Genomic DNA, 24997 nt, shown 5'->3' on the forward strand with positions numbered 1-24997 from the left:
CTTCTACACAGCACCCGCCGGCCAGAAACCATACAAAGAAACAGAGCGCCATCTACAGTGTTTCACCAAGGAACCGAGCAACGGCCGTGTGTATTTTTTGATTTATTAGATTGAATCACAGCCATAGTGTAGTAGCGCTCTGGCATCAGTGGTTGTTCCTCATCTTGTGTTGTGCAATGGGTTATTTTTCATGTTCAAGACATACAGCAGTCATAAAAAAAATCGAATAGAGTCAAACATAATGCTCTGCGTTGCACCAATTTCATTGCAACTGTGTCCAATGTGGTATGAGACAGTCTATCTACAATTAAATACAGATAAATATAAACACACTTAGATTAATTTAATGTACATATATTCATATTATTAACCTAATATCACTTATGGAATAAAGGGTAACTTAATTCAGGTGCAACTTATAATAAGGGGTTTGCAGTGAGTGATGCAGTGGTAAGAATAGGGGGGTAAGCTATTAACTTGTGTTAAGATAAACTATCATCGATTAAAAAAAATAAATGTAACATTATTCAAATGTATAATGTTACATTTATTGCTTTTCTTGCAAGGCTATAAATAAGAAAGGGTTGGTGTAATTTTCTGGTCAGTCCTGCTGAGAATAGATCATTTGGACTGGATGCTAATTTAATAAAATGCAAAATGTTAGAATTGAACTGTGTTTACATTTTAAATTACATTCATTTCATTATCTCATATGAGCTGGACTGCATATACGTATTGTAAACCACTAACGTGCACCAGTGTAGCTAGTATGAGACAACAACAATTTATGAATGTACATAACTGTCACTAAACACAACCAGTAACCATTATTCTCTTTAAAGTAATGTGTGGAAATATAATTATTTCACTACACTTCTTTTATTTACACACTACCCACATTATATTAGGTAAACATTTGTAAGCATTTATTACCAACAAAATACATTACTTTCACTACCAAAGCACTAACCTCCCTACTTATTCTGTCCCTTCAAGCTCTCCAGCCTCCATTACATTACTGTGTTCCTCGTCCCTCTGTCTCATTACTCTCTGTAAAGCAAAGTTGCAAATTAAAATTTGATTGGCATGAGAATAGTATACACAGAACTAATTTAATTTATCAATCAAGTCAAGGTCAGCAGCTAACACAGCACTAATTGGCTGACTGTCTAGCTAGCTGCACTGTTCCAAAAAATAAAGAGAACACTTAATAAATCACACTTCTGGTCTCAATTAACTAAATAGAGTTGTGCTCATAAGTTAGCATACCCTAGCAGAAATTGTGACATTTTGGCATTGATTTTGAAAATATTACTGATCATGCAAAAAAAAAACTTTTTATTTAAGGATAGTGATCATATGAAGCTATTTATTATCACATAACTGTTTTGCTGCTTTTTAAATCATGTGAATCCCATAAGAAATTAAACATATGTTTTCTTTACAAATGGTACATATATTACCAATTATCCAAGGGTATGCAAACTTCGAGCACAACTGTATATTAAAGATCAAAATCTTTACTGTACATTGTGTAAATTGTTAAGAACAAAATGACGTAACAATGGTCAATGAAGACCAAAATCACCAATCAATTGAGGGCTGGATTCAAACTCACACCGAACATCAAAAGTAAACAATTGAAATCATAGGCTGTTCCAACTTGCGTGAATTTCAACACGGAAACTCAAAATGTGACTCTGTAGTATCAATGGCCCCCACCTGCCTGTATGCGTTTCCGACAACATCTGGGCATGCTCCTGATGAGATGGCGGATGTTGTCCTGGGGCATCTCCTCCCAGACCTGGATCAGTGCATCAGTGAGCTCCTGGACAGTCTGAGGTCTGACGTCCCAGAGGTTCTCAATTGGATTCAGGTCTGGGGAAGACGAGGGCCAGTCAATGGCATCAATGCCTTTGTCATCCAGGAAATCCCTACACACTTAGGCCACATGAGGCTGAGCATTGTCCTCCACCAGGAGGAACCAATGGCCCACTGCACCAGCATAAGGTCTGACGATGGGTCTGAAGGTTTCATCCTGGTACCTAACACCAGTCAGGATACAGTTGGCTAGCACATGGAGGTCTGTGTGACCCTCCAAGGATATTTCTCCCCAGGGCATCACTGACCAACCGCCAAATCGGTCATGCTGCATGATGTTACAGGCAGCATAACGTTCACCACGGCGTCTCCAGACTCTTTCACATGCTCAGTGTGAACCTGCTCTCATTTGTGAAGAGAACGGGGCACCAATGGCGGACCTGCCAATACTGGTGTACTGGTGAGTGCCATTCAAGCTGCACGGTGCTGGGCTGTGAGCACAGGTCCCACTAGAAGACGTCGAACCCTTATGCCACCCTCATGGAGTCTGTTTCTGACAGTTTGGTCAGAAACATGCACACCAGTAGCCCGCTGGAGATCATTTTGTAGAGCTCTGGCAGTGCTCCTCCTGTTCCTCCTCACATAATGGAGCAGATACAGGTCCTGTTGCTGGTTTGATGCCCTTCTACAGCCCTGTCCAGCTCTTCTCATGTAACGCCCTGTCTCCTGGTATCTCTTCCATACTCTTGAGGCTGTACTGGGAGACACAGCAAACCTTTTTGTGGCAGCACTTATGTATGTGCCATCCTTGGAGGAGCTGGAATACCTGTGCAACCTAACAAAATGCAAAACTAGAGAAGAATCAGAAAGGATAAGGAGAGAGCAATTGTCTGTGGCCTCCACCTACAAAATCATTCCCTTTTTGGAGGTTGTCTTGCTGTTGTGTCTCCAGTGCACCTGTTGTCACTTTCATTTGCACCAAAACAGGTGACACTGATTCACAATCACTTATGCTTCTTAACTGGACAGATTAATATCCCTGAAGTTTAATTGCCTTGGTGTTAAACTGTGATGATGAACTTTTCCCTTAATTTTTTGAGCAGTGTATATTGTAGCTAGCTAGCTGGCCACCTGACTGTAATATCAGCAACTATTTTGTTTAGTTTGCCCTCTCATTTTTAAACAGTCTGTGTTTTTTGTTTTGGGATGTTTGAAAAAGTTCCTTACATCTGACATCTCAGTCTGCTGCGTTTTGAATTAGCTCACCCACTCCAAGTTTGCAACATCTGTGTCACATTCTCAAAGCCAGAATAGATATTGCAAAGCCGGACTTTCTTTGCAGTTCTTAAAATTCCTTTGCAATTCCTAGTGACCCAAAAGTAGCCTAATAACCACTACACGAAACATTACTACAACCACTACAAAACATTACAACCACTACATTAAGACATTACTACAGTGCAACTACAAAGATACCATATGCTTCGGTCAGGCGAATTAACAGCGGTTTGCTGGGTTGGGATGTGTCCTTAATAATGATGCTGGCTTGCTTTCATCAAGCATGGATTTATAATGTCGGATGGTATCAGTTCCCACCTGCACTCACAGCATCTTTCTTAGACCGGTCGTTCACAAACCAACGGCTCTTTCTGCTCTTTTGGAAACAAATCGCATTGTGGAAATTGTTCACAAAATAATAAATGAGTAGCGATGTTTCACGTGTATTTTCCTGTAACATCAGGTAACGTAATGTAAAGAAATAGTGACGATCTAACAATAAACACTGATACATTATAATGGATCTGAATGTGCATATTCTGCTTTAAGATAGTTCTAGCCTATGTTTCCTTCTTTACATTGGAGAAAAGAACCACAAAAACCGGCTCACCAAAAGACTCGGAATGCCCATCCTTAATCTTTTCACCACCGCAGGTGATCTACAGACAGCCCAAGGTGCCCCCACAATTGACAGACAGGACCACCAGCCAATCCCAAACTTCCTTTTCCTCAGTCTCCGGAGGACCTGTACCTGATTGGTTGCTAAGGGCGGGGTGCTGTCATCTGGACCAAGAGAGCTGTCAACCCACCAGGCACGACTCGATGAGGGAAGAGAGACGAGACGGATCGATGAAAACACGAGAATCAAACCTCAAACACACAAAACCGCTACTCCGGGAAATGTCAATATAAACACCTGTTCAGGCGCGCATAAGGTACGTTTAATTTTGTGTCTGTTCTAACGATGTCGGAAATATGTTTTGTGCTGGATTGTCTACAACAATAATAGCCGCTAGCTAAAGATAGCAAGCCATGTATGTTATCGGGTCTGGATAACACTGCAACTGTTCATGGTGACCAGCTAACCAGCTAGCTAGCGCCACTCAATACACCTATCTTTTTCTACACAATCGTAATTATATAGAAAAAGATACGCCGCTTTCACGTTGCAAATCAACATGTTGAGAACAATTTGATGCACCGCGTGGAGACCCGTTTGCTGTGAGATAAGAGGTTATTTGAATTATTGAAGGTGGTTATGATGGGAGGCGGGGATGCTAGGCTTTTACTACCAGTCCCCCTATATCAAGATGTATTTCTCAAGAAGTAGTGAATAATACGTATTTTGCTATTTCTGTTTGGAGACAAGTGTTATAGACAGTCATTCTGCCGTATTTTAGTATTTGTTTTAATGTTGTGTTTGCATCAGTCTGCCATTTCTGAGCGCTTTGTCCGTCTCGCGTATAATTTTTTGTTTCTAAATTTTGACATGAAATAATCCACCTGGACTGTTTGAGATGTTCCAATTCTGATCACTAAATTATTGCTGTAATGAACGGACTAGGGTTAATTTCCACAGGGACGTTTCTGACTTACATCACAATTATTGGCGTGTTTATTTATGTAACGTTATGTACCCGGTGCCTTTTCGAAATGGCCTGGTTTGCTGCCTTACAATGGCCTTCAATAATGCGCTGCTGCTGCATAGATTCATGATTAACAGTCCTATATGAGACTTGATATGCCACTGTAGAAATTGTCCTTCCCACTCATTTTTTTATGTAGCTGTATCTATGTCATCCCAGTGTCAAGTTGTTCATTGGTTCTGTCAGTTAGTTTGAACAGCCTCAAACTCTCTCTCTCTCACACACACTCACACACGCACACAGACACACACACGCACACAGACACACATACAGTCTCTGCCCACCACTGATTCGGCGTGTCCTCCTGGTGTCTCCAGCTGTTTGAGGCAGAGCTCAGCCAGCCAGTCACGAACACGACCCAGTTAACTCCATTGTTATATATGCCTGGGCTTCACGCTACACTAAACACACACTCTACACAGTGCGTGCACACTCTGTATGTGGTACGCACAACATATACACACACACACACACACACACACACACACAAGGCTTTCCTCCCCTTTCTCTAATTTTCTATTGTATTCCATTCACTCAATCTCTGCCTATGAATAATTTTTATTTATTTCTACAAAACAGCATGTAAAGCTTTCTGTGTGTCTGATTTCTAATAGGGAGTGTTCTCTATCGCTGTTCCATGATGTTAGCCACCCCCAGCTGGGCAGATGGGCTATTGAAGGCCAGCCCACCCACCCACTCACCATATGGTTTATATCTAATATTCATAGAGCTTACACACACTCCTGTTTACATGTCTGCCTCTCACACTGTCTGTCTGTCTGTCTGCCTGTCCTTATGTCTCTTACACGTCTGTCTGAATCCTACACTGTCTGTCTGTCTGTCTGCCTGTCCTTATGTCTCTTACACGTCTGTCTGAATCCTACACTGTCTGTCTGTCTGTCTGCCTGTCCTTATGTCTCTTACACGTCTGTCTGAATCCTACACTGTCTGTCTGTCTGTCTGCCTGTCCTTATGTCTCTTACACATCTGTCTGAATCCTACACTGTCTGTCTGTCTGTCTGCCTGTCCTTATGTCTCTTACACGTCTGTCTGAATCCTACACTGTCTGTCTGTCTGTCTGTCTGCCTGTCCTTATGTCTCTTACACGTCTGTCTGAATCCTACACTGTCTGTCTGTCTGCCTGTCCTTATGTCTCTTACACGTCTGTCTGAATCCTACACTGTCTGTCTGTCTGTCTGTTCGTCCTGCCACAATCAGACGCAGTCAGTCCGGTTCTAGATCTAACCAGGCAGCAGACAGACTCATCAGCAACATGTATGACCTGTAACAACAAGTGGTGAACACCTAGAGTCCGCCCTCCGGCCTCCGTCCACAGCAGGCCTAGTTCTGGCATGGGTCCTACTGGGCCACTCTGATGCCAGCTCTGATGCCCACAGCCAGTTCAGCTGTGGGGTGTCGTGTGTCTCAGTTGGCAGGAGTACGGAGCTGGCATCACCTGGACCTTGGATTGATTGTGTGCGATGTTCATGTCTCAGAGATCGTTTGGCGCACCGGTTTGTACGCGGAACTATGTACCCCCCTAACTAGCTCCGTCCAATAGCAAACAAGCGTGTGTCAAATCCCCGTCTTACTTCCTGTGTTGAACTGTCATGTGACTTGGCGCCACACGGTGATGTCCAGGTGGTCGGTGATGTCTGTTTTTTTTCCCATCTGATGCTCTGTGTCCACTGATGCGTATATCATCAGCTCTGATAATAGAGGGCTTCAGAAGGCATTATTCAACTGTCAGGTCCCATCCAAACTGCCTGGGTGATGTGGAACTTAAGGCGGATGTGGGGAAGAATGGGTTCCATTCTAGTCTGGAGTCTTCCAATTGAACAGGTGTCCAGGCCATTCATTCTATTGGAAACACGCCGTTGTGTATTCTCCCGTTACTTGAGCTGTGCGAACACAGCGCATATTCCACAAGTAGACGTCAATCTGTAGGCTGTGTGAAGGTCATGATGATGTGAACCAATCACCGTGAGCTCTTCAATCTGTATCGGTCGACCCCTTTCAAACAACCGCAACCAACAAACATCACTGCTCTCTGTTTCCATAGATACAAACAGTGGTCCAGCATTGATACAGACTTACATAATCTGGACCCTCGGAACTTATAGACATTACACGCTAGCAGTACATTGGGCGGGGGGTGTACATAAACATCATGGCCAATAGGAAACGAAACATCATGGCCAATAGGAAACGAAACATCATGGCCAATAGGAAACGAAACATCATGGCCAATAGGAAACGAAACATCATGGCCAATAGGAAACGAAACATCATGGCCAATAGGAAACAAAACATCATGGCCAATAGGAAACGAAACATCATGGCCAATAGGAAACGAAACATCATGGCCAATAGGAAACGAAACATCATGGCCAATAGGAAACAAAGCATCATGGCCAATAGGAAACCAAGCAGCATGGCCAATAGGAAACCAAGCAGCATGGCCAATAGGAAACAAAGCATCATTACATTAGATTCAAATTTATTGTATTTGATCAGTACAACGAAATGCAGTAAGAATCTAACCAGAAGTGCAAATAGAGGGCAGAAAAGTATTTACAAGTATTAACTATATAGTGTGTAGATGTGTAGATGTGCAATGAAGGCAAATGCAGTACAAATGACAATACTAAATGTGCAATTAAGGCAAATAGAGGAGGGCATAAAGTTTGCACGTATGTGGGACAGAAAATAGAGCTGGTTCTTGTGTGATTAACGAAGTCAGCAGCTTTTAGAGTAACACATTTGATCATAAAATTATAATTTGAGGTACCCAAAGTCAACCTTAAATTATACATGACAAAGCTCTCTGTGAAGTGTAGGTAATTTTCTGTATTGGACATAAGCCGGAAAAATATTTAATAAGCTGCTGCCAGCTTCTATTTCCAGGAGAAATTGTCGACCACTCTTTAGCACACCCCAACTGCTCTCTTGTTTTGCCTCCCCAATTTTCCCTAAAGAATAATGGTAAATAATAAATACTAGTTAGAAGTCTGACCAAATAGTAAAGTAGTCAATTAACCATCCCCCTTTCCCAGTCTGTGTCCTCCTGAAAATATATTTTCATTGAAACATCGCTGAGGATTAATGTGATTAGTCAACTAAGACAAAACTACCCAAAATCATGACTATGGAAAATGTAATCTCAAAAGTTTATTACTGATTTTGTCATATCTATCATGATCATTACTGATATCATTTTATAACCTAGCCCTGTTTTATCCAACTCAGGCTCTACAAGATCGGGATTTATGCATTTGTTTGCATTCTTAAATGTGTGTGCATGTGCATGTGTGTGAGTGAGTTTTGTAAAAAAAAATTATGCAAAGGTTCCATTTGATTGAGCTCTCAGGATATGACTAAATAATGCAATTATCTCTGTGTGTTCAAGCCAAATCTACCACGCATACAGACTGCGCTGTCTGTATTCATGTTTTTGTGTCTGTATTTGATTTGTGTTTAAAAATGTCAACAGCAGAAGGCGCTGTTGTGAAGGCTAACTAGGCTGTTGGGAAACAAAGACAAGTCCACTGTAGACTCTCATTCTAGTAGTGGCTTTGTGTCTGACTTGGAAACAAAGACAAGTCCACTGTAGACTGTCAAACTAGCCGTGGCTTTGTGTCTGACTTTCACTACACACATTTTGTCTCTCAATTTGTCCAGTTATACCTTCTCCCTCGCCAGTTTAAAGGGCTTTATTGGAATGGGAACGATTTATATTTTTCCTTTAGAATTCTAAGCTGTTTACAGTGTAGTAAAAATGCGCAAATGGTTATGAGAAAAACTGCCAAGGGACAAATGAATAACTGGTTAGGTTCACAATGTTTGCAGTCTACTTGTAACACTGTCAGTGGAGACCCATTGAACGGACCCATTGTGGGTGTTTAGGGTCCTGGAGGGTGGTTTTATTAGCAAATTGAAGTGGGGGAGAAACCAAAGGACCAGTCATATTTCTGGGTGGGCAGCGGGTGCTTCACAGTGGCGGTGTGGGGGGGATAGGTGCTGGGTAGGGGTGCGGGGCTGGCGTTTCGAGCCACACAAAAGGGTTCATTTTCTCATGGCACCGGGGTGACAAATCGGGCTGCCATGATTGGTCGGACATTGACGTGTTTCATCAAACAGATTTGGTTTATATTTGATTTATAATTATTTCTGGGTCTGTATGTTCTGAGGGAAATCTGTGTCTCTAATGTGGTCCTACATTTGGCTGGAGGTTAGGAATTGCAGCTCGGTTTCCACCTCATTTTGTGGGCAACGTGAACATAGTTCTCCCGAGAGCATATCTATTCTTAACCTTCTTCCTCCTGTATCTCTCTTTCGTATCTCTGTTCTCTGTCTCTCCTTTATCGTCCTCCTACTTTATCCCTCTCAATCTCTTTTTAGAAGTCATGTTCTGATGCTCAGGGTCTTCTGTCCCGGGCTCTGATTAAACCGGCAGAACGTTACAGTCAGTTGAGAAGACTAGATGGTGATAAAACACCAGGCTGCCAGCTCCAGTGTTATGATCAGGATTCTTCAGTGTCAGCTGCAGCCGTGACGTTAGCCATCAGTCATGACAACATCGTGACGCAACACGTTGTTCTGTTCGTACAGCGGCGACAACGGCGCGGCATTCTCTTTCCGTTAGGTCATCACTTAGATCGTGCCTCTGAGGTGATGGAACTCCACCAGTCAAGTGCTGTGACGCCCACGTGCTTTCCAAACACCTTTTCATTGCTTTATCTGTCCTGGTCATCAGCAGTTCATTCCACACCGGTATAGTTATGAAGGTTGCCTCAGTTTCCGTGGTGGTGTTGGCTGGACCGTAATGTCGGTTGTCCCGGCACTATTGCAATCTATAGGAAAAATGTCAAAATAGTTTATGATTTGGTTGGGTTTTCTGTCCTCGTCGCTTGGCACAGGGAGAAAGGATGGTGATCGATTGGTATTCATTGTGTTCTGTCCTTCATTGCTCTCTGGTGCTCAAGATTGGAGGGGGGGAGGGAGGGAGGGAGTGGGATGGGGGTGAAATAAAGCGAGGGAGAGAGTAGAGGAGGAGGAATGATGTAAGGATTATACCTCAGTTCTGATGACACAATGCTTGTTGTTTCTGGCCCAGTTCTGCTCAGTACGATGATAGGCTTAGTAAGGCCTTCAGTCAGGGTTTCATCGTAGCCAACCTCAATGACGCATTTTTGTTTCATCTGGATACATTCCTCCATCACGCCCATGAGCAGTCTCCAGATAATAGTGGTGACACTGTCAATGTAGGTTGCATACCAAAATAGTGGTGTGAGCTGGAATTTTTGGCCTTCACCACCACCCTCCCCCATTTCCTCACCAATCCCGCCCCCATGTTAATGTAACAGCCTAATGTAAGATAGGGGTGTGGTCAAGTTAGGCTAATGTCTAGTTAGGCTAATGTCTAGTTAGGCTAATGTAAAGGTTGGCTAATGTAAAGGTTGGCTCATGAAAAGTTTGGCTAATGTAAAGGTAGGGCTAATGTAAAGGTTAGTTAATGTTGGGCTTCCTGCTGTAGGATGAATGTTTACAGGGGTTAGGATGAATGTTGACAGGGGTTAGGATGAATGTTGACAGGGGTTAGGGTGAATGTTGACAGGGGTTAGGGTGAATGTTGACAGGGGTTAGGATGAATGTTGACAGGGGTTAGGATGAATGTTGACAGGGGTTAGGGTGAATGTTGACAGGGGTTAAAGTGAATGTTGACAGGGGTTAGGGTGAATGTTGACAGGGGTTAGGGTGAATGTTGACAGGGGTTAGGGTGAATGTTGACAGGGGTTAGGATGAATGTTGACAGGGGTTAGGGTGAATGTTGACGGGTTAGGATGAATGTTGACAGGGGTTACGGTGAATGTTGACAGGGGTTACGGTGAATGTTGACAGGGGTTACGGTGAATGTTGACAGGGGTTAGGACGAATGTTGACAGGGGTTAGGGTGAATGTTGACAGGGGTTAGGATGAATGTTGACAGGGGTTAGGGTGAATGTTGACGGGTTAGGATGAATGTTGACAGGGGTTAGGGTGAATGTTGACAGGGGTTAGGATGAATGTTGACAGGGGTTAGGATGAATGTTGACAGGGGTTAGGGTGAATGTTCTTCAGAGAGAGAGGGGGATGGGTCGATGCAGGGGTTTGTGGGTTAGGATGTCTTGGGGCTGGGGACATCTTTTTTTGCGAACACAACGCCCTTGCCAGGACCCACCCACTCAGGGGGTGTTACAGGGGACCGCCCATTCAGGGATGGAAAGCCTCCCGTTCTGAGTGGTTTCTGTCTGTAGACCCCTGTAGATGTTTAACTAAACAGCAGCTAATGTGTGGGTGTGACTCAACCACACTTTTGTGTCTAAATGATGTGTGTGTTTGTGTGTGTGTGTGTGTGTGTGTGTGGTCCCAGCGGTCTGGAACAGCCAGGTTTCAGGACTGTAGCGTTAGTGTTTAGCACATGTGTCCTGTTCCAGCTGTTTAATCCTGGGAAATCCAATAAACCCCAGGAAAAGCATTGGGATGGGCTTTGTCTTGACCGTCACCTGGACGTCATGACTTAGAGTGGTGTCACACATAGAGAGACAAGGAGAGAGTGAAATAAGAGTACAAAGACACTGCATAATACAGTCAGTAATGTACGCTAGATTTTGTTAGTTGTGTTTGTTGTTATTTTGTTTCCCTGTTCTGGTTTGTGTTTGTTGTTGTTTTTTTCCCTGATCTGTTTTGTGTCTGTTGTCACTGAACTGAAGCCTGCTAAACTCTGCCTTTCATACACCCAGAATAACAACACTAATCAAATTAAATCAAATTGCATTTGTCACATGCTTCGTAAACAACAGGTGCCAATAAACATGGGCCCTTCTCAAACTATGCAGAAACAGAACTATCCAGATAGTAAATGTCTCAGGACCAGATGTCACTTTGCAGGGGTCTCAGGACCAGATGTCACTTTGCAGGGGTCTCAGGACCAGATGTCACTGTGCAGGGGTCTCAGGACCAGATGTCACTTTGCTGGGGTCTCAGGACCACATGTCACTGCGCTGGGGTCTCAGGACCAGATGTCACTGCGCTGGGGTCTCAGGACCACATGTCACTGCGCTGGGGTCTCAGGACCAGATGTCATTGTGCAGGGGTCTCAGGACCAGATGTCACTGTGCTGGGGTCTCAGGACCACATGTCACTGCGCTGGGGTCTCAGGACCACATGTCACTGCGCTGGGGTCTCAGGACCACATGTCACTGCGCTGGGGTCTCAGGACCAGATGTCACTGCGCTGGGGTCTCAGGACCACATGTCACTGCGCTGGGGTCTCAGGACCACATGTCACTGCGCTGGGGTCTCAGGACCAGATGTCACTGCGCTGGGGTCTCAGGACCACATGTCACTGCGCTGGGGTCTCAGGACCACATGTCACTGCGCTGGGGTCTCAGGACCACATGTCACTGCGCTGGGGTCTCAGGACCAGATGTCACTGCGCTGGGGTCTCAGGACCACATGTCACTGCGCTGAGGTCTCAGGACCACATGTCACTGCGCTGGGGTCTCAGGACCAGATGTCACTGCGCTGGGGTCTCAGGACCAGATGTCACTGCGCTGGGGTCTCAGGACCAGATGTCACTGCGCTGGGGTCTCAGGACCAGATGTCACTGTGCTGTGGTCTCAGGACCAGATGTGACGGCTGATGTGCAGATGTCTCATTTATGTGACTGACTAAAACATGGAAGCCAGGTAACTTTGCCAGAGAATAGATCATCAGCAGCATTGGTGGACAACAGGTGGTGTGGGAGCGTGTGGAAAAACTTGGTAAGTTGCGGCAGAACTTGGCAGAGCATGACAGAATGTGACAGAACATGGCAGACCTTGACAGAGCATTGCAAAGCGTGGCAAAACCTGGCAGTGCGTGGCAGAATGTGACAGAACTTGACAGAATATGTCAGAGCATGGCAGAACTTGTGGCAGAGTATGACAGGACATGTCAGAGCATGAGGGAAGAACTTGGGAGAGAGTGGCAGAACGTGGCAGAACTTGGCAGAGCGTGGCAGAACTTGGCAGAGCGTGGCAGAACTTGGCAGAGCGTGGCAGAACTTGGCAGAGCGTGGCGGAACGTGGCAAAACTTGGCAGAACGTGGCCGGATATCAGAAGTGAGTGGCAGAGTGTGACACTTGCCACAGCCAGGTTGTGTGTTTTTCTTCCCACTAACAATTGGTTCAACCTATAAACCCATTGTCCATTTAATGTGTGTTAGGTTCGTCTGCAGCAGCATCACTACCAACCCATTCACATGTTAACCACCAGTGGTCTCTGAAACTCTCCCTCATACAACCACACAAAAGGCGTCAATCAGCTACCTCATAGAGACTGCCTCCTCTAGTCTCCCTACAGTGATTGGTCGACTCTGTTTGACACCACATTCTCAGCTTCCACACAACCACAACCCCAGCGGCCCATCGTGATTGGCTGTTTTGGTATTGTCATGGACCAATTACCTAGGAGGGAAAGACTTCAGAGACTGCAGCAACGTCCTGTTTGCGTGGAGGCTAAAGACTTGTGTGTGTGAGTGTGTGTGTGAGTGTGTGTGTGAGTGTGTGTGTGAGTGTGTGTGTGAGTGTGTGCGTGATTTGTTTGTCCTGAGGGGACGGCACGCCTCTCGCCCTCTCAGGCACCACGATGACTGCTCCTTAACACAACTAACATGTTATTAAAGAGAGACAGAGAGCCTCCTGCCAAATCTATGACCACATTAGAGACACGTTTCCCTCAGATCCTATAGAGACACAAAGAATGTGAATCCAAATGAAACTGCGATAAACTCCTGTATCTGTTCGGCGAGACACAGCAGTGCGGTTTGCTCCCCGTTGTCATGAGAAAGAGGAAACCACTGGCTGGCAAACAGCATTGTTTACATTTTTGGCTCTATTATATCCCTTTCTTTTTATTTTCCCTGGTCAGTCTTACTTTTAGCTATAGGCCTACTGGCACATTGTTATGCCTCCACATGGGTAATGTTTTCCTTTTTCAGATTGAATTTATTTGTTTTTACAATCGGTTTCATCAATGTGACAGATTCAATCATGGAAGCCATGTTTTAGTCTGTCATTGGCAGTGTAAAAACAATTTTCCAAGCAAATATTGCATTATGTAGAATGTTTCCATTGTAATTATGAGAAAATGTCCATAACATACAGTGCTTTTGGAAGGCATTCTGATGTTCTTTTGTCACGTTACACCATTATTCTAAAATCTAGTTTACAGTCGACACACAATACCCCATAATGACAAAGCAAAAAAATGTTTTTCCTAATGTTTGCAAAGTTACTGCAAATTTTCAACTGAAATATCCCATTTGCTACATATCCATTCCCTTCAATGTGTTTTGTTTTGGACTAGAACACGGCTGTGACCTACCAAAACGTGGAAAAACCCAAGTGGATTGAATTCTCTCCGAATATATTGTATCTGCGGTCATTGTGGAATGATATAAAAGCTACTCCTAAAATGTCAGATCTGTTTTGTCTAACAGAAGGGGGCCCATCTTCTGGACAAGCAGCACCTACCTCCCTTCTCTTTCTTTGGCGTCACAGAGATGAAAAAGTCTTGATTCTGTAAGCTGGTCCACTAAAAGTTCTAGTTGAAAACGTTGTTGCTGTAATTCAGATAATGTTGATAATGTGCAGACAAATTCAGGGTATCCACTGTAGTAACCCTCGCTACAAAAAATATCTATTTTCCTGGGATGGTGTGAGTAGATTTTGGTCATTGAAAGTAGGCCATTCACTTGCCAAGTCAATGTCTTCAGTAGGATGACGTTGTCTGAGGGGAAAAATAAAGCATTTTAGATTTCTGTTTTCGACACATTTAATCGGTTTGTTTTTAAAGGTGTTATTTCCCCAGTGTAAGCTTTGGCCACCAATATGAATTAACCGCATATCTGAATGGGTGATTTTCACCCAAGGCCTCCTCATTAATATTTTAAGTTTTTTATTTATAACTGCCGATAACACTGTTATACTGCAATCGCACAAGCTCTAGCATGCGCTCACACGCAGTGTCTCCGTACGTGCGCGTGTGTGTGTGTGTGTGTTAGAGAGACTCAAAGGACTCGCTGACTTGAAAACCGTGACATAAACGGTATGAAGTGGCGGTGGGGCAAAGACCCCCGGCTCACATGATAGGAAGTTCTAGTGATCTCACAAGAATCCTGTTCTTTCCTGTTATATCCGTCTTTCAATATCCTTTCACGTTGTCACCGTGTTTGTGTGCGTCGATGTGCTGCAGTTGCTCTTGGTGAGGGAGAGCTTAGAACGAGATTGAGAAAGTCAGTAAATGACCAGGTTGGGAGAGCGAGCCGGTTATGGTTGGCTGTGGGTTTGACACCAAACTGTCACTCTGAGTCACCAGCCTTTGTCAGTTTGGGGTTTAGCCTGTCTTCTGTTTGTTCAGGCTGGGCGGAGACGGCTCTTCACATTCTTCCTTTGCAATCACACGTGCACCCTGGCTTGTGTGTCTCTCTCTCTCCCTCTCTGTCTCTGTCAAATCAGATCAAAGTGCATTGGTTGCACACAGATTGGCAGGTTTTATGTCAGGTGTAACAGAATTCTCAGCTTACTAGCTAAAACACTACAAAGTCTCACTCATCTCTCTCACTCTCCTTTCTCTACCTGTCTCCCTCGCCATGGAGGTGTGTGTGTGTGTGTGTGTGTTTGTTTGTAACTCTACACTCTATTCATTCAGACACTGCTGTTACTGTAACTGGCTTAACAGCCTTGACCAGTGGCTATAGACACACACACACACACACACACACACACACACACACACAGCATGTGTTTTGGTCTGGCATTCCATTTGACTCTCATGCTCTACAACGGTGTGACAGAGAGACATGTGTCTGGTCTCATTTTAAGGAAGAAGAGAAAAACAGTGCAGAGAGGCTGTGAGAGACAGAGTTGGAGATGGAGGGAGAGATTAGGGCAGAGAGAGAGGAGAGAAGAAAGAGGAAACAATTATCTCAAAATGACCGTGAAGGAAAGGAGGAATAAGGAGCCCTGAGTGAGAGACCAGAGGAGGGAGGGGTGAGAGAGAGAGAGCAGGAGGAAGAGAGGGGAGAGAGCGAAAACCACTTAAACTCCCCAAACCACCCAATCGAGTGTGAGACAAGGAAGTTGGGCCGTCCCTCCCTCCCGCCCTGCCTGAGAGGTGGAGTGTATCCCTGTGACACACAGACAACAGGTGAGAGGACTGAAAGACCAACTCTTCAAACGGCACAGTCTGTGGTCCAAAAAAAAAAAAGGGAAATCGAATAGTCTGCCAACTCTGCCTACACTCTTTACGCCACGAACCTAAGGACAGAGAGGAAGAAAAACGACAGTACAGGAGGGAAATAGAAAGGCTTGAGCTCTCAGGAGAGTTCAGTGTCTCTAACAACAATACAAAACACTGCTCTCTGTACCAGCTAGGTTACCTGTGCAAAAGGACTACTGGGAGCATGGCGTAAAAGAAGAGTGTAGAGAGGGATTCAAACCTCTGCAACCTGCTGACGACAAGAAAGGGAAGCGCAAGCGAAGAAAGAGAAATCAATCCAACACACATCAAACCGCCTTAAAAACCTTTTGACTGGCATTCAAGGAACTCATTTAGGAAGGTCTTGAAGTTCTAGATTGCCTGTCCATTCTCCTTCGCATGTTGCCCGGGAGCATTGATAAGAAGATGGCGTCAGGGCCGTCCTGGGTTTGAGCTGTGGAACCCAGTGGTGAACCAGAACACGTGTCTGAATGTGTCCTATCGGGCTTAAAGTGAACTAAGAGTCGGTAGGATGTCCCAGGAGGACATGCGTAGCGCCAAGAGCCTCGGGAACACGGGGGCGGACAGCGGGTCAGGGCACGGCGACCCACAGACCAATGTCCAGGCCCAGACCCAGGATCCGGACCGAGACCTGGAGACAGACCAGGACGTAGCCCCGCAGAGCCCCATCGAAGACATAGTTGTTCTGGACCGGATCGCCAGTCTCTCGGTGGACATGTTTGAGCCCAGCGACTTCATGGGGAGGTTTACTAAGATTAAATCCAGGTCCAGGAAGAAAACGCAGATCTTCAAAGGTAGGTTTAGGTATATGCCGTCTTTATGGAGCTGTGACATTCTTATCGCGTCAAACACTTGTCGTGACATTTATCAAGAACATTTGGCTGAGTAGTTTCCGATCCAACCAAGGTCAAGTCGATAAAGATCTAGAGCTTCTCTGATTCGCTACCATTCTGATTCCTTCCAAAACTATTGTTGACGCATAGTGGAAATTAGGATGAATTGGTTGCGATCCAACCAAGGTTAAGTCATGATAAAAATGTTGTTTGTGTGGGAGAATCTGCTTTTGAGATGGCTTTGGAATGTCACACTTGGTCCAGCCCAGAGTAAGGCACATTATTCTAGACTATAAATACTGTCTAGACCAGCTGTGTGTGTGTGTGTGTGTGTTTGTGTAAGCAAAGACACTTTGTGTTGTTCTTGAAGTAGGCTACGTCTTTGTTGTGATTTAGTTAACTCATTGTTAAGTGAGATCTTACACCTCAGCTCTTTAACAAGCATGTATTTAGCCGGAAAAGATTCAAGGCCTAAAATCGCAATTTATTGTGAACTGCGTTGTTTTTAATGATAATAACCTGACCCCGCTCTGCTTTGAAGCTTCTCCCAACCAAAACGTGTATCTGTTTCTCAGATAAAAAATGTGTTTCTCCCATTTTGTTTGAGCTAATTTAAATTGAAGCACGTAGCTAAGCCTTATTTGCACGTATTCTCCCATTTATACACGGACCCAAATCTCGCTCATTTGCTTGGCTTTTGTTTGTACGCTAGCTCTTAAAAAAACACTAAGGATAATGAAAGCCCCCTTAATATCTATCCATGACATTGTGTCTGCAAATTGGTCAGTCGTGCAGACATACATTTACACACTGTTTGTTTCATTTGATCTGCAGACAGCTGTAAAAGGGGTACAGCTGTAAAAGGAGTACACCTGTAAAAGGGGTATAGCTGTAAAAGGGGTACAGGTGTAAAAGGGTTACACCTGCAGAATTAGTGGTGAACCACTGCTGACATTATGATAAACACTGACTGACCCCCAGCCTCCACAATGACCACATCCGCTGAGACAGACGCCAGCCGGATAGGTGTGTCTCAGAAGAAAATATCTCATTTAGAGAAGCTAGACTGTAAATGTAATACACCCTATTGACCAGAATTGGGTCAGCCCTAGTTTTGAAATCACTTCAGGCAGGCACAACAGACGATTTTTCAGCTGGCCGATTTGAGGATTCGAACCAGCTTTTTTACAGTGGCCTACAACACTATTCACCCAGCACAAAGCAGCTGATAAGCGTATGGTTTTCATGTCCAGGCCTCTGTTTCTTTCCCCTCATGTTACCGTCAAACGGCCCTGTTGTCTCATCAATACCACTGTCTGCTTCAACCACAGCCGCGGGCATGTCACCTGTTTTACAAACCAGTTTCACGTTCACCGGCCAATCAGAAGCCCTGTTACATCACACCTGAGGAGGTGATGTAATGGCCCATTCATTCCGGGAGGTGTAATGTGTTTTTGGTCTGTTGTGGGAATCGCCGTTTTTGTGAGACGAGAGGTGGACTTCAACTTGTGATGTGAAAAATAAGTTATTTACGCAATTAAGCAGATTATACACATAGCAAATTGGTCACAAAAACGCGAACGTTTTTTGAAAGATATTTGAATAATCACCAGTTAATAACACGTTCAGTCTGGACTCACATCCTACACCAACACACACCACAGTTTGTGTGTGTGTTTTCATGTGTGTGTTGGTGCGTGTGTTGGTGTGTGTTGGTGTGTGTTGCTGTGTGTGTGTGTGTGTTTGTGTGTGTGAGATCATGGTTGTACAATACATGAAGAGACGATATATGACAGTTAGGTCCCCATAAGATTATCTTTTAGCTGGTCCCCTCGAGGGAAAAGGCTGTTTCCCACTTAGGGTTTAGGTTTAGGGTAAATCATACAATTCAGTTAGTGTGTTCGGTGAGGTTTAAGGTTAGTTTAGGGTTAGTGTTGGGATTAGGTGTAGGGAAAGGCGAAAATACGCAAGATGACCGAACGGCTCCCAGACTGACTCCAGGGAGATGACCGAATGGCTCCCAGACTGACTCCAGGGAGATGACCGAATGGCTCCCAGACTGACTCCAGCGAGATGACCGAATGGCTCCCAGACTGACTCCAGCGAGATGACCGAACGGCTCCCAGACTGACTCCAGGGAGATGACCGAACGGCTCCCAGACTGACTCCAGGGAGATGACCGAACGGCTCCCAGACTGACTCCAGGGAGATGACCGAACGGCTCCCAGACTGACTCCAGCGAGATGACCGAACGGCTCCCAGACTGACTCCAGGGAGATGACCGAACGGCTCCCAGACTGACTTCAGGGAGATGACCGAACGGCTCCCAGACTGACTCCAGGGAGATGACCGAACGGCTCCCAGACTGACTCCAGCGAGATGACCGAACGGCTCCCAGACTGACTCCAGGGAGATGACCGAACGGCTCCCAGACTGACTCCAGGGAGATGACCGAACGGCTCCCAGACTGACTCCAGCGAGATGACCGAACGGCTCCCAAACTGTCACCTGTCTTGTTGAAGGAAATCACCCCAGTTCAGCTATCCGCTTCACCAAAACCTGTATAAACTCCAAGCCACTCTGTTGTGAACTTCACCTCATTGATTCTGCGGTGGGAGTGGATGTGTGTCATACCTGGTCCTCAGAGAGTTTTAATCAGTGTTCCATGTCTGTCCACACGAGCCAATCAAATCACACACACACACACGCGCACACATGCACACACACAGACAGATGGATAGTGTTTGAGTAGGCAGATTAACACTGGTGTGTTGCCTTGACACAGCTGGCCAGGACAAATATGATCTTCTATGGTGAAGGACTCTGGCTCGGTACTGTAACACACTCACACACACTCCACAGCCCACGGCTGACACCCCTGTGAGGAACAGTTCATAGGTTGTGTCCCTCTAACCCGTTAGGAGCATGTTTTTCTGGGCCCCTGCCAGTGGATTTGGCGTCTTCTTTCACCACTAGCAACAAGGGGGGGGGGGGGTCTGTGTGTTTGTGTGTGTGGAAGCGAAGCCACATTCCCACAGCTGGCATGTCCAGGCCGCTGTTGAGAATATGAGGAATCTGGGAGGCTCTTCTGAAGAATGTCTGCCATGCTAAGCTAACTGACCTGATGTGTGTGTGTGTATTCATGCATAAAAATATAATAAGAAAAATGATACACATTTTCCCAGAGCCTATAAAAAGAACCTATTCTTCGGTCCAGTCTGACTGACGGTTGGCCAATGAGCAGAGCGACAGGCTGAGGTGGGAAGTGTTTTTGTTAATTCTACAGGCTTTCATCAGGTATGGATTGGGATCGATGTCCTGGATAGGTGGGAACAAGGTGATGTACTGGGTGATGTGATAGTTGTCCTGGATAGGTGGGAACATGGTGATGTAAAAGGAAAACAATTCTGTGGGCAGTTTATCTCAGAAGAAGACAGCATTTCTTGGTTTTCATATTAAACTACTCACTGTATGACATCGGTGTGGAAGATTCTGATTGTTTTTGCTTCAATGTCTCGTTTTTCCAGAGAGTCTAGTTGTGAGACTCGCATCTCATCTTTTATGTTGTCATCGACTTGTCTTTCAAACTGGCCGGTGTTCATAGAAACACTGTTTCAACAGTTATGAGAAGAATGCCTTGTCTCTGGGACTGATAAAGGGATGTAGACACACACAGAGTCACACACAATCCAGTCACAGTCTACAGTTACCAAGGGCCAGGACCTAGCCCAAAACGCAATTGTATCCACTAGGAGGCTGAAACTTGGCCGCAAATGGATTTTCCCAGCAAGATTATAACCATAAACACATCAGAATCTACAGACAACTTGCTAATGGACTACAAAATCTGTGTTTAACAATGGCCACCTCAGTTGCTGGACAGGAATACCATTAAAAACCTGTGGTTTGAATTGGAGAGTGCAGTCTTTAAGAACAGACCACAGAATCTTTGGAATCTGAAAAGATTCTGTATGGGGCAATGCTCTAAATTCCCTTCCATTGTGAGGAAGGCTCTAATTTTGTGTAATCAAGCACAATGTTATTCCACTTAGGATAATTACAATGTGGCTTATCTTGGTCATTTTATTTTTTTGCTGAGCGTACATTAATCTAGCACCCCCCCCCCCCTTTGAGATGATAATAAAATGGGTGTGTGACTCTAATTCCTGTAGCTGTCGGATTGTTTTCTCATTTTCAAAGAGACAGGATAGCGCGAGGAAGGGAGGGATCAAAAGAGAGAGAGGATTTCCTTGAAAGCCGTCATGTTTTTTCATTGACCACCCCCCCCCCCGAGGAGAACGGTGTAATAGCTAGGCTACATACTGAACCCAGTCCAGGCCACACACCTCCCCCCGCTGCGTCTGTTTCCTGTACGGTAATGGTTCACTGTGGTCATTATATAATTACATCAGCAGCGTCATCATCATTACTGTTATCATCGGGTTCATTTCCTCAGTGTGCACTGGACGGGACTGACTTGTGTAATTGATTGAGGCATTTCAAGTAATTCAAAGGACAAAATAATGTATTTTTAGAATCAGTAGTTATTGTATGAGCGTCATTCGCGGCAGGTTCCTTGGTGTAGGGGCTAAAGGCGGAGCGTCTCATGTGGGTGACCGCGGTTCGAATCCAGTGCGGGCAACAACATTCGTCACTTTCAGTTGCGGGCCGGCTGAACTAGGCTGGCCTGGATCCTTTTCTAGTTTTATTATTCAAATTGTTTTTCAAAAAAACTTTTTTCAAATACAATTTCAAAATTGTATTTTCAAATACTTTTTCCGAAGTAACACTAAAACACCATGGTCAAATTCATTTTATACAGTTGTTCATTTTCAGATGCTGTACTTCAGGTGTATTTCCAAATAAAGTGATTGTCTTGAGAAAAAAGCTACTTTTTGGATTGGGACAATACACAATGGTTCTTTTTGGTTTATCTGGTACACAGAAATATGTCTTACAGAGTTTTTCAAGAAGTGGTCAATTGTCTGAAGAAAGAGATAAACAGTCAGATATACATGTGTGTGTGTATATATATATATATATATATATATATATATATATATATATATATATATATATATATGGGTTTAGAAATAGATGTTTCTTATAGTATCCTCACTGTGAGTTGATCTGACAGCAACTCTATTTAAATACAATTACTCAAACATGTCAACGGAAACATAGAGACAGTCACACACACAGTCGCACTTTTCCCCTCTTTCCTTCTCACTCTCTGTCAATTTAATTTACAGGGCTTTATGTGAGAAATAAGGAAGATTAATACCTAATTCCTTAATATCTAACAATGGCCAAATATTTTGTCTTGCTGCTGTGTTTGGCTGCACATTGATGTATTTTGCCTAATAAATTTGGGAGTTTGTTAGTATACATTTTCATTTAAAATATTTTGTGTTTCTGTGTGATCTGAGTGAAATGTCTGTCTCTAATGGTGTCATACATTTGACAGGATAGCCGGGGCATGCTCAGTAAGTCTGTACATAGTCAAGACCATGATCACCGAGTCTGTACATAGTCAAGGCCATGATCACCGAGTCTGTACATAGTCAAGGCCATGATCACTGAGTCTGTACATAGTCAAGACCATGATCACTGAGTCTGTACATAGTCAAGACCATGATCACTGAGTCTGTACATAGTCAAGGCCATGATCACTGTGTCTGTACATAGTCAAGACCATGATCACTGAGTCTGTACATAGTCAAGACCATGATCACTGAGTCTGTATATAGTCAAGGCCATGATCACTGAGTCTGTACATAGTCAAGGCCATGATCACTGAGTCTGTACATAGTCAAGGCCATGATCACTGAGTCTGTACATAGTCAAGGCCATGATCACTGAGTCTGTATATAGCCAAGACCATGCTCACTGAGTCTGTACATAGTCAAGGCCATGATCACTGAGTCTGTACATAGTCAAGGCCATGATCTCTGAGTCTGTACATAGTCAAGGCCATGATCTCTGAGTCTGTACATAGTCAAGGCCATGATCCTTGAGTGTGTACATGAAGAGGTTATTTATTTTGGGTCTGCTGTGCTGGTCAGGTATTCTGCGTGTGTGTACTCGGTTTCGAGCAAGGTGGCGTTTCAATTTTCTGTGTGCAGTCTTCTTTTTTTTGTCATGATTTGGTTGGACCTCACTTTGTTGCTGTCCTGGGTCTCAGTTTGGGTTTGTGAACAAAGGCTCTTCTCTAGTCAATCTGTCTGTGGATGTGGGCTTTGTTACGGAAGGTTCCAGAATGGTATCCCTTCAGGTGGGTGAGAAATGGAGAGTCTCTTCTGGGTTAGTAGGTATAGCCCTTATTCTGCTCTTTGTGCATCATTCTTGGTTTTCCCCTGAACTTTTTAATACAAACTTGAGATCTCTTCTGCAGTTGAGTGTTTGTCCCGTTCTGTAAGTTGCTGTGATCTGACAGGGGTTTCAGTGGGCTGACTGAATGATCTGAACAACTCTGGGTTGAGGTGGTCCATTGAATAATCGACTGTACTGCTGCCAAGAGATTAGCCCCATATCTATGGAGTCCCCTTGAAGTATACCACTGACTATGTCCTGACCCAGTGTTCAGCACAGCTGCAGGAGTTGTGGTGGCCTTTTATTTGCTGATGAAAGACACTTCTGTCCATGGAAGAGTCTGACTTCCACCACCAGGGGGAGTATCTAGTTAAGTGAAGGTGTAGAGAATCAGGGACAACACTGCACTGTTTACAGTTGTCATTGTCGTTTTAAACTAAGTTGGTACAAAAAAGCATGCAAATGTCTGCAGGCTTCTGAGTGTCACACCAACCGGATCATCAGTCATGTGATCATGACTCCAGCAGGGTCCTCAGTCATGTGATCGTGACTCATGTAGGGTCGTCAGTCATGTGATCGTGACTCCGGCAGGGTCGTCAGTCATGTGATCGTGACTCATGTAGGGTCGTCAGTCATGTGATCGTGACTCATGTAGGGTCGTCAGTCATGTGATCGTGACTCATGTAGGGTCGTCAGTCATGTGACTGTTACAACTTTGCAATTCTTATTGTGCAGAAAATGTGTCATCAACAACAGGATGATCAAATTAAGACATAGTATCTCTACTCTTTGTCTTTCCCTTTTCTCCTCTTTCCATTATCTCTCCATCCCTCCATCCGCCCTTCCCCTTCTGGTTTACTCCCTCCCTCCCTCGTTCTTTCTTTCTGTCAATCCTCTTCCTTTTGTAAGGGGATTGGCTGTGGGGGTGAGATGGGGGTGGAGGATATACAGTGGATATAAGAAATCTACACACCCCTGTTAAAACGAATGAGACAAAGATAAATCATGTCAGAACTTTTTCCACTTTTAATGTGACCTATAATGTGAGTAATTTAATTGAAAAATTAAATTACTCAGGGGGGAAAATGAAAAATAGAAACCTTACAATAACTTGGTTGCATAAATGTGCACACCCTCTTATAACTGGGGATGTGGCTGTGTTCAGAATTAACCAATCACATTCAAACTCATGTTAAATAGAAGTCATTACACACCTGCCATCATTTAAAGTGACTCTGATTAATCACAAATAAATTTCAGCTGTTCTTTTCTTAATTGCATCTCAGAGCAAAAGCCATATTCCGCAGAGAGCTTCCAAAGCATTAGAGGGATCTCATTGTTGAAAGATATCCGTCAGGAGATGGGTACAAAATAATTTCCAAAGCATTAGATATACCATGGAACACAGTGAAGACAGTCATCATCAAGTGGAGAAAATATGGCACAACAAAGACATTACCAAGAACTGGACATCCCTCCAGTGGTCTGATGAAACCTAGGTTGAACTTTTTGGCCATAATTCCAAAAGGTGTGTTTGGCGCAAAAACAGCACTGCACATCACCCAAAGAACACCATACCCACAGTGAAGTATGGTGGTGGCAGCATCATGCTTTGGGGCTGTTTTTCTTCAGCTGGAACCAGGGACTTAGTCAGGGTGGAGGGAATTATGAACAGTTCCAAATACCAGGCAATTTAGCACAAAACCTTGAGGAGTCTGTTAGAAAACTGAAGATTAAGTTCACCTTTCAGCACGACAATGACCCAAAGCACACATCCAAATCCACAAAAGCATGGCTTCAACAG

At 44.4% G+C, this 24997-nt stretch overlaps 1 protein-coding gene across 7 annotated transcripts in view; it reads left to right on the plus strand.

Annotated features, from left to right (window-relative positions):
* Positions 1 to 3836: 3836 nt before the first annotated feature.
* The window catches only part of fryb (furry homolog b (Drosophila)), an 85173-nt gene continuing 64012 nt past the window's right edge, over positions 3837 to 24997 (plus strand). For 6 of the 7 annotated variants that reach the window (XM_034293254.1, XM_034293256.1, XM_034293255.1 and 3 more), the window contains exon 1: positions 15980 to 16842. In XM_034293254.1, coding sequence (XP_034149145.1) covers positions 16560 to 16842 — 283 coding nt within the window. In that variant the 5' untranslated portion in view covers positions 15980 to 16559. Of the gene's footprint in view, positions 4035 to 15979; positions 16843 to 24997 lie in introns of those variants that run through there. The other variant, XM_034293261.1, reaches the window with a different exon arrangement.

This window comes from Esox lucius, chromosome 7 (assembly GCF_011004845.1).
Source record: "Esox lucius isolate fEsoLuc1 chromosome 7, fEsoLuc1.pri, whole genome shotgun sequence".
In the NCBI taxonomy this organism is placed as follows: domain Eukaryota; kingdom Metazoa; phylum Chordata; class Actinopteri; order Esociformes; family Esocidae; genus Esox; species Esox lucius.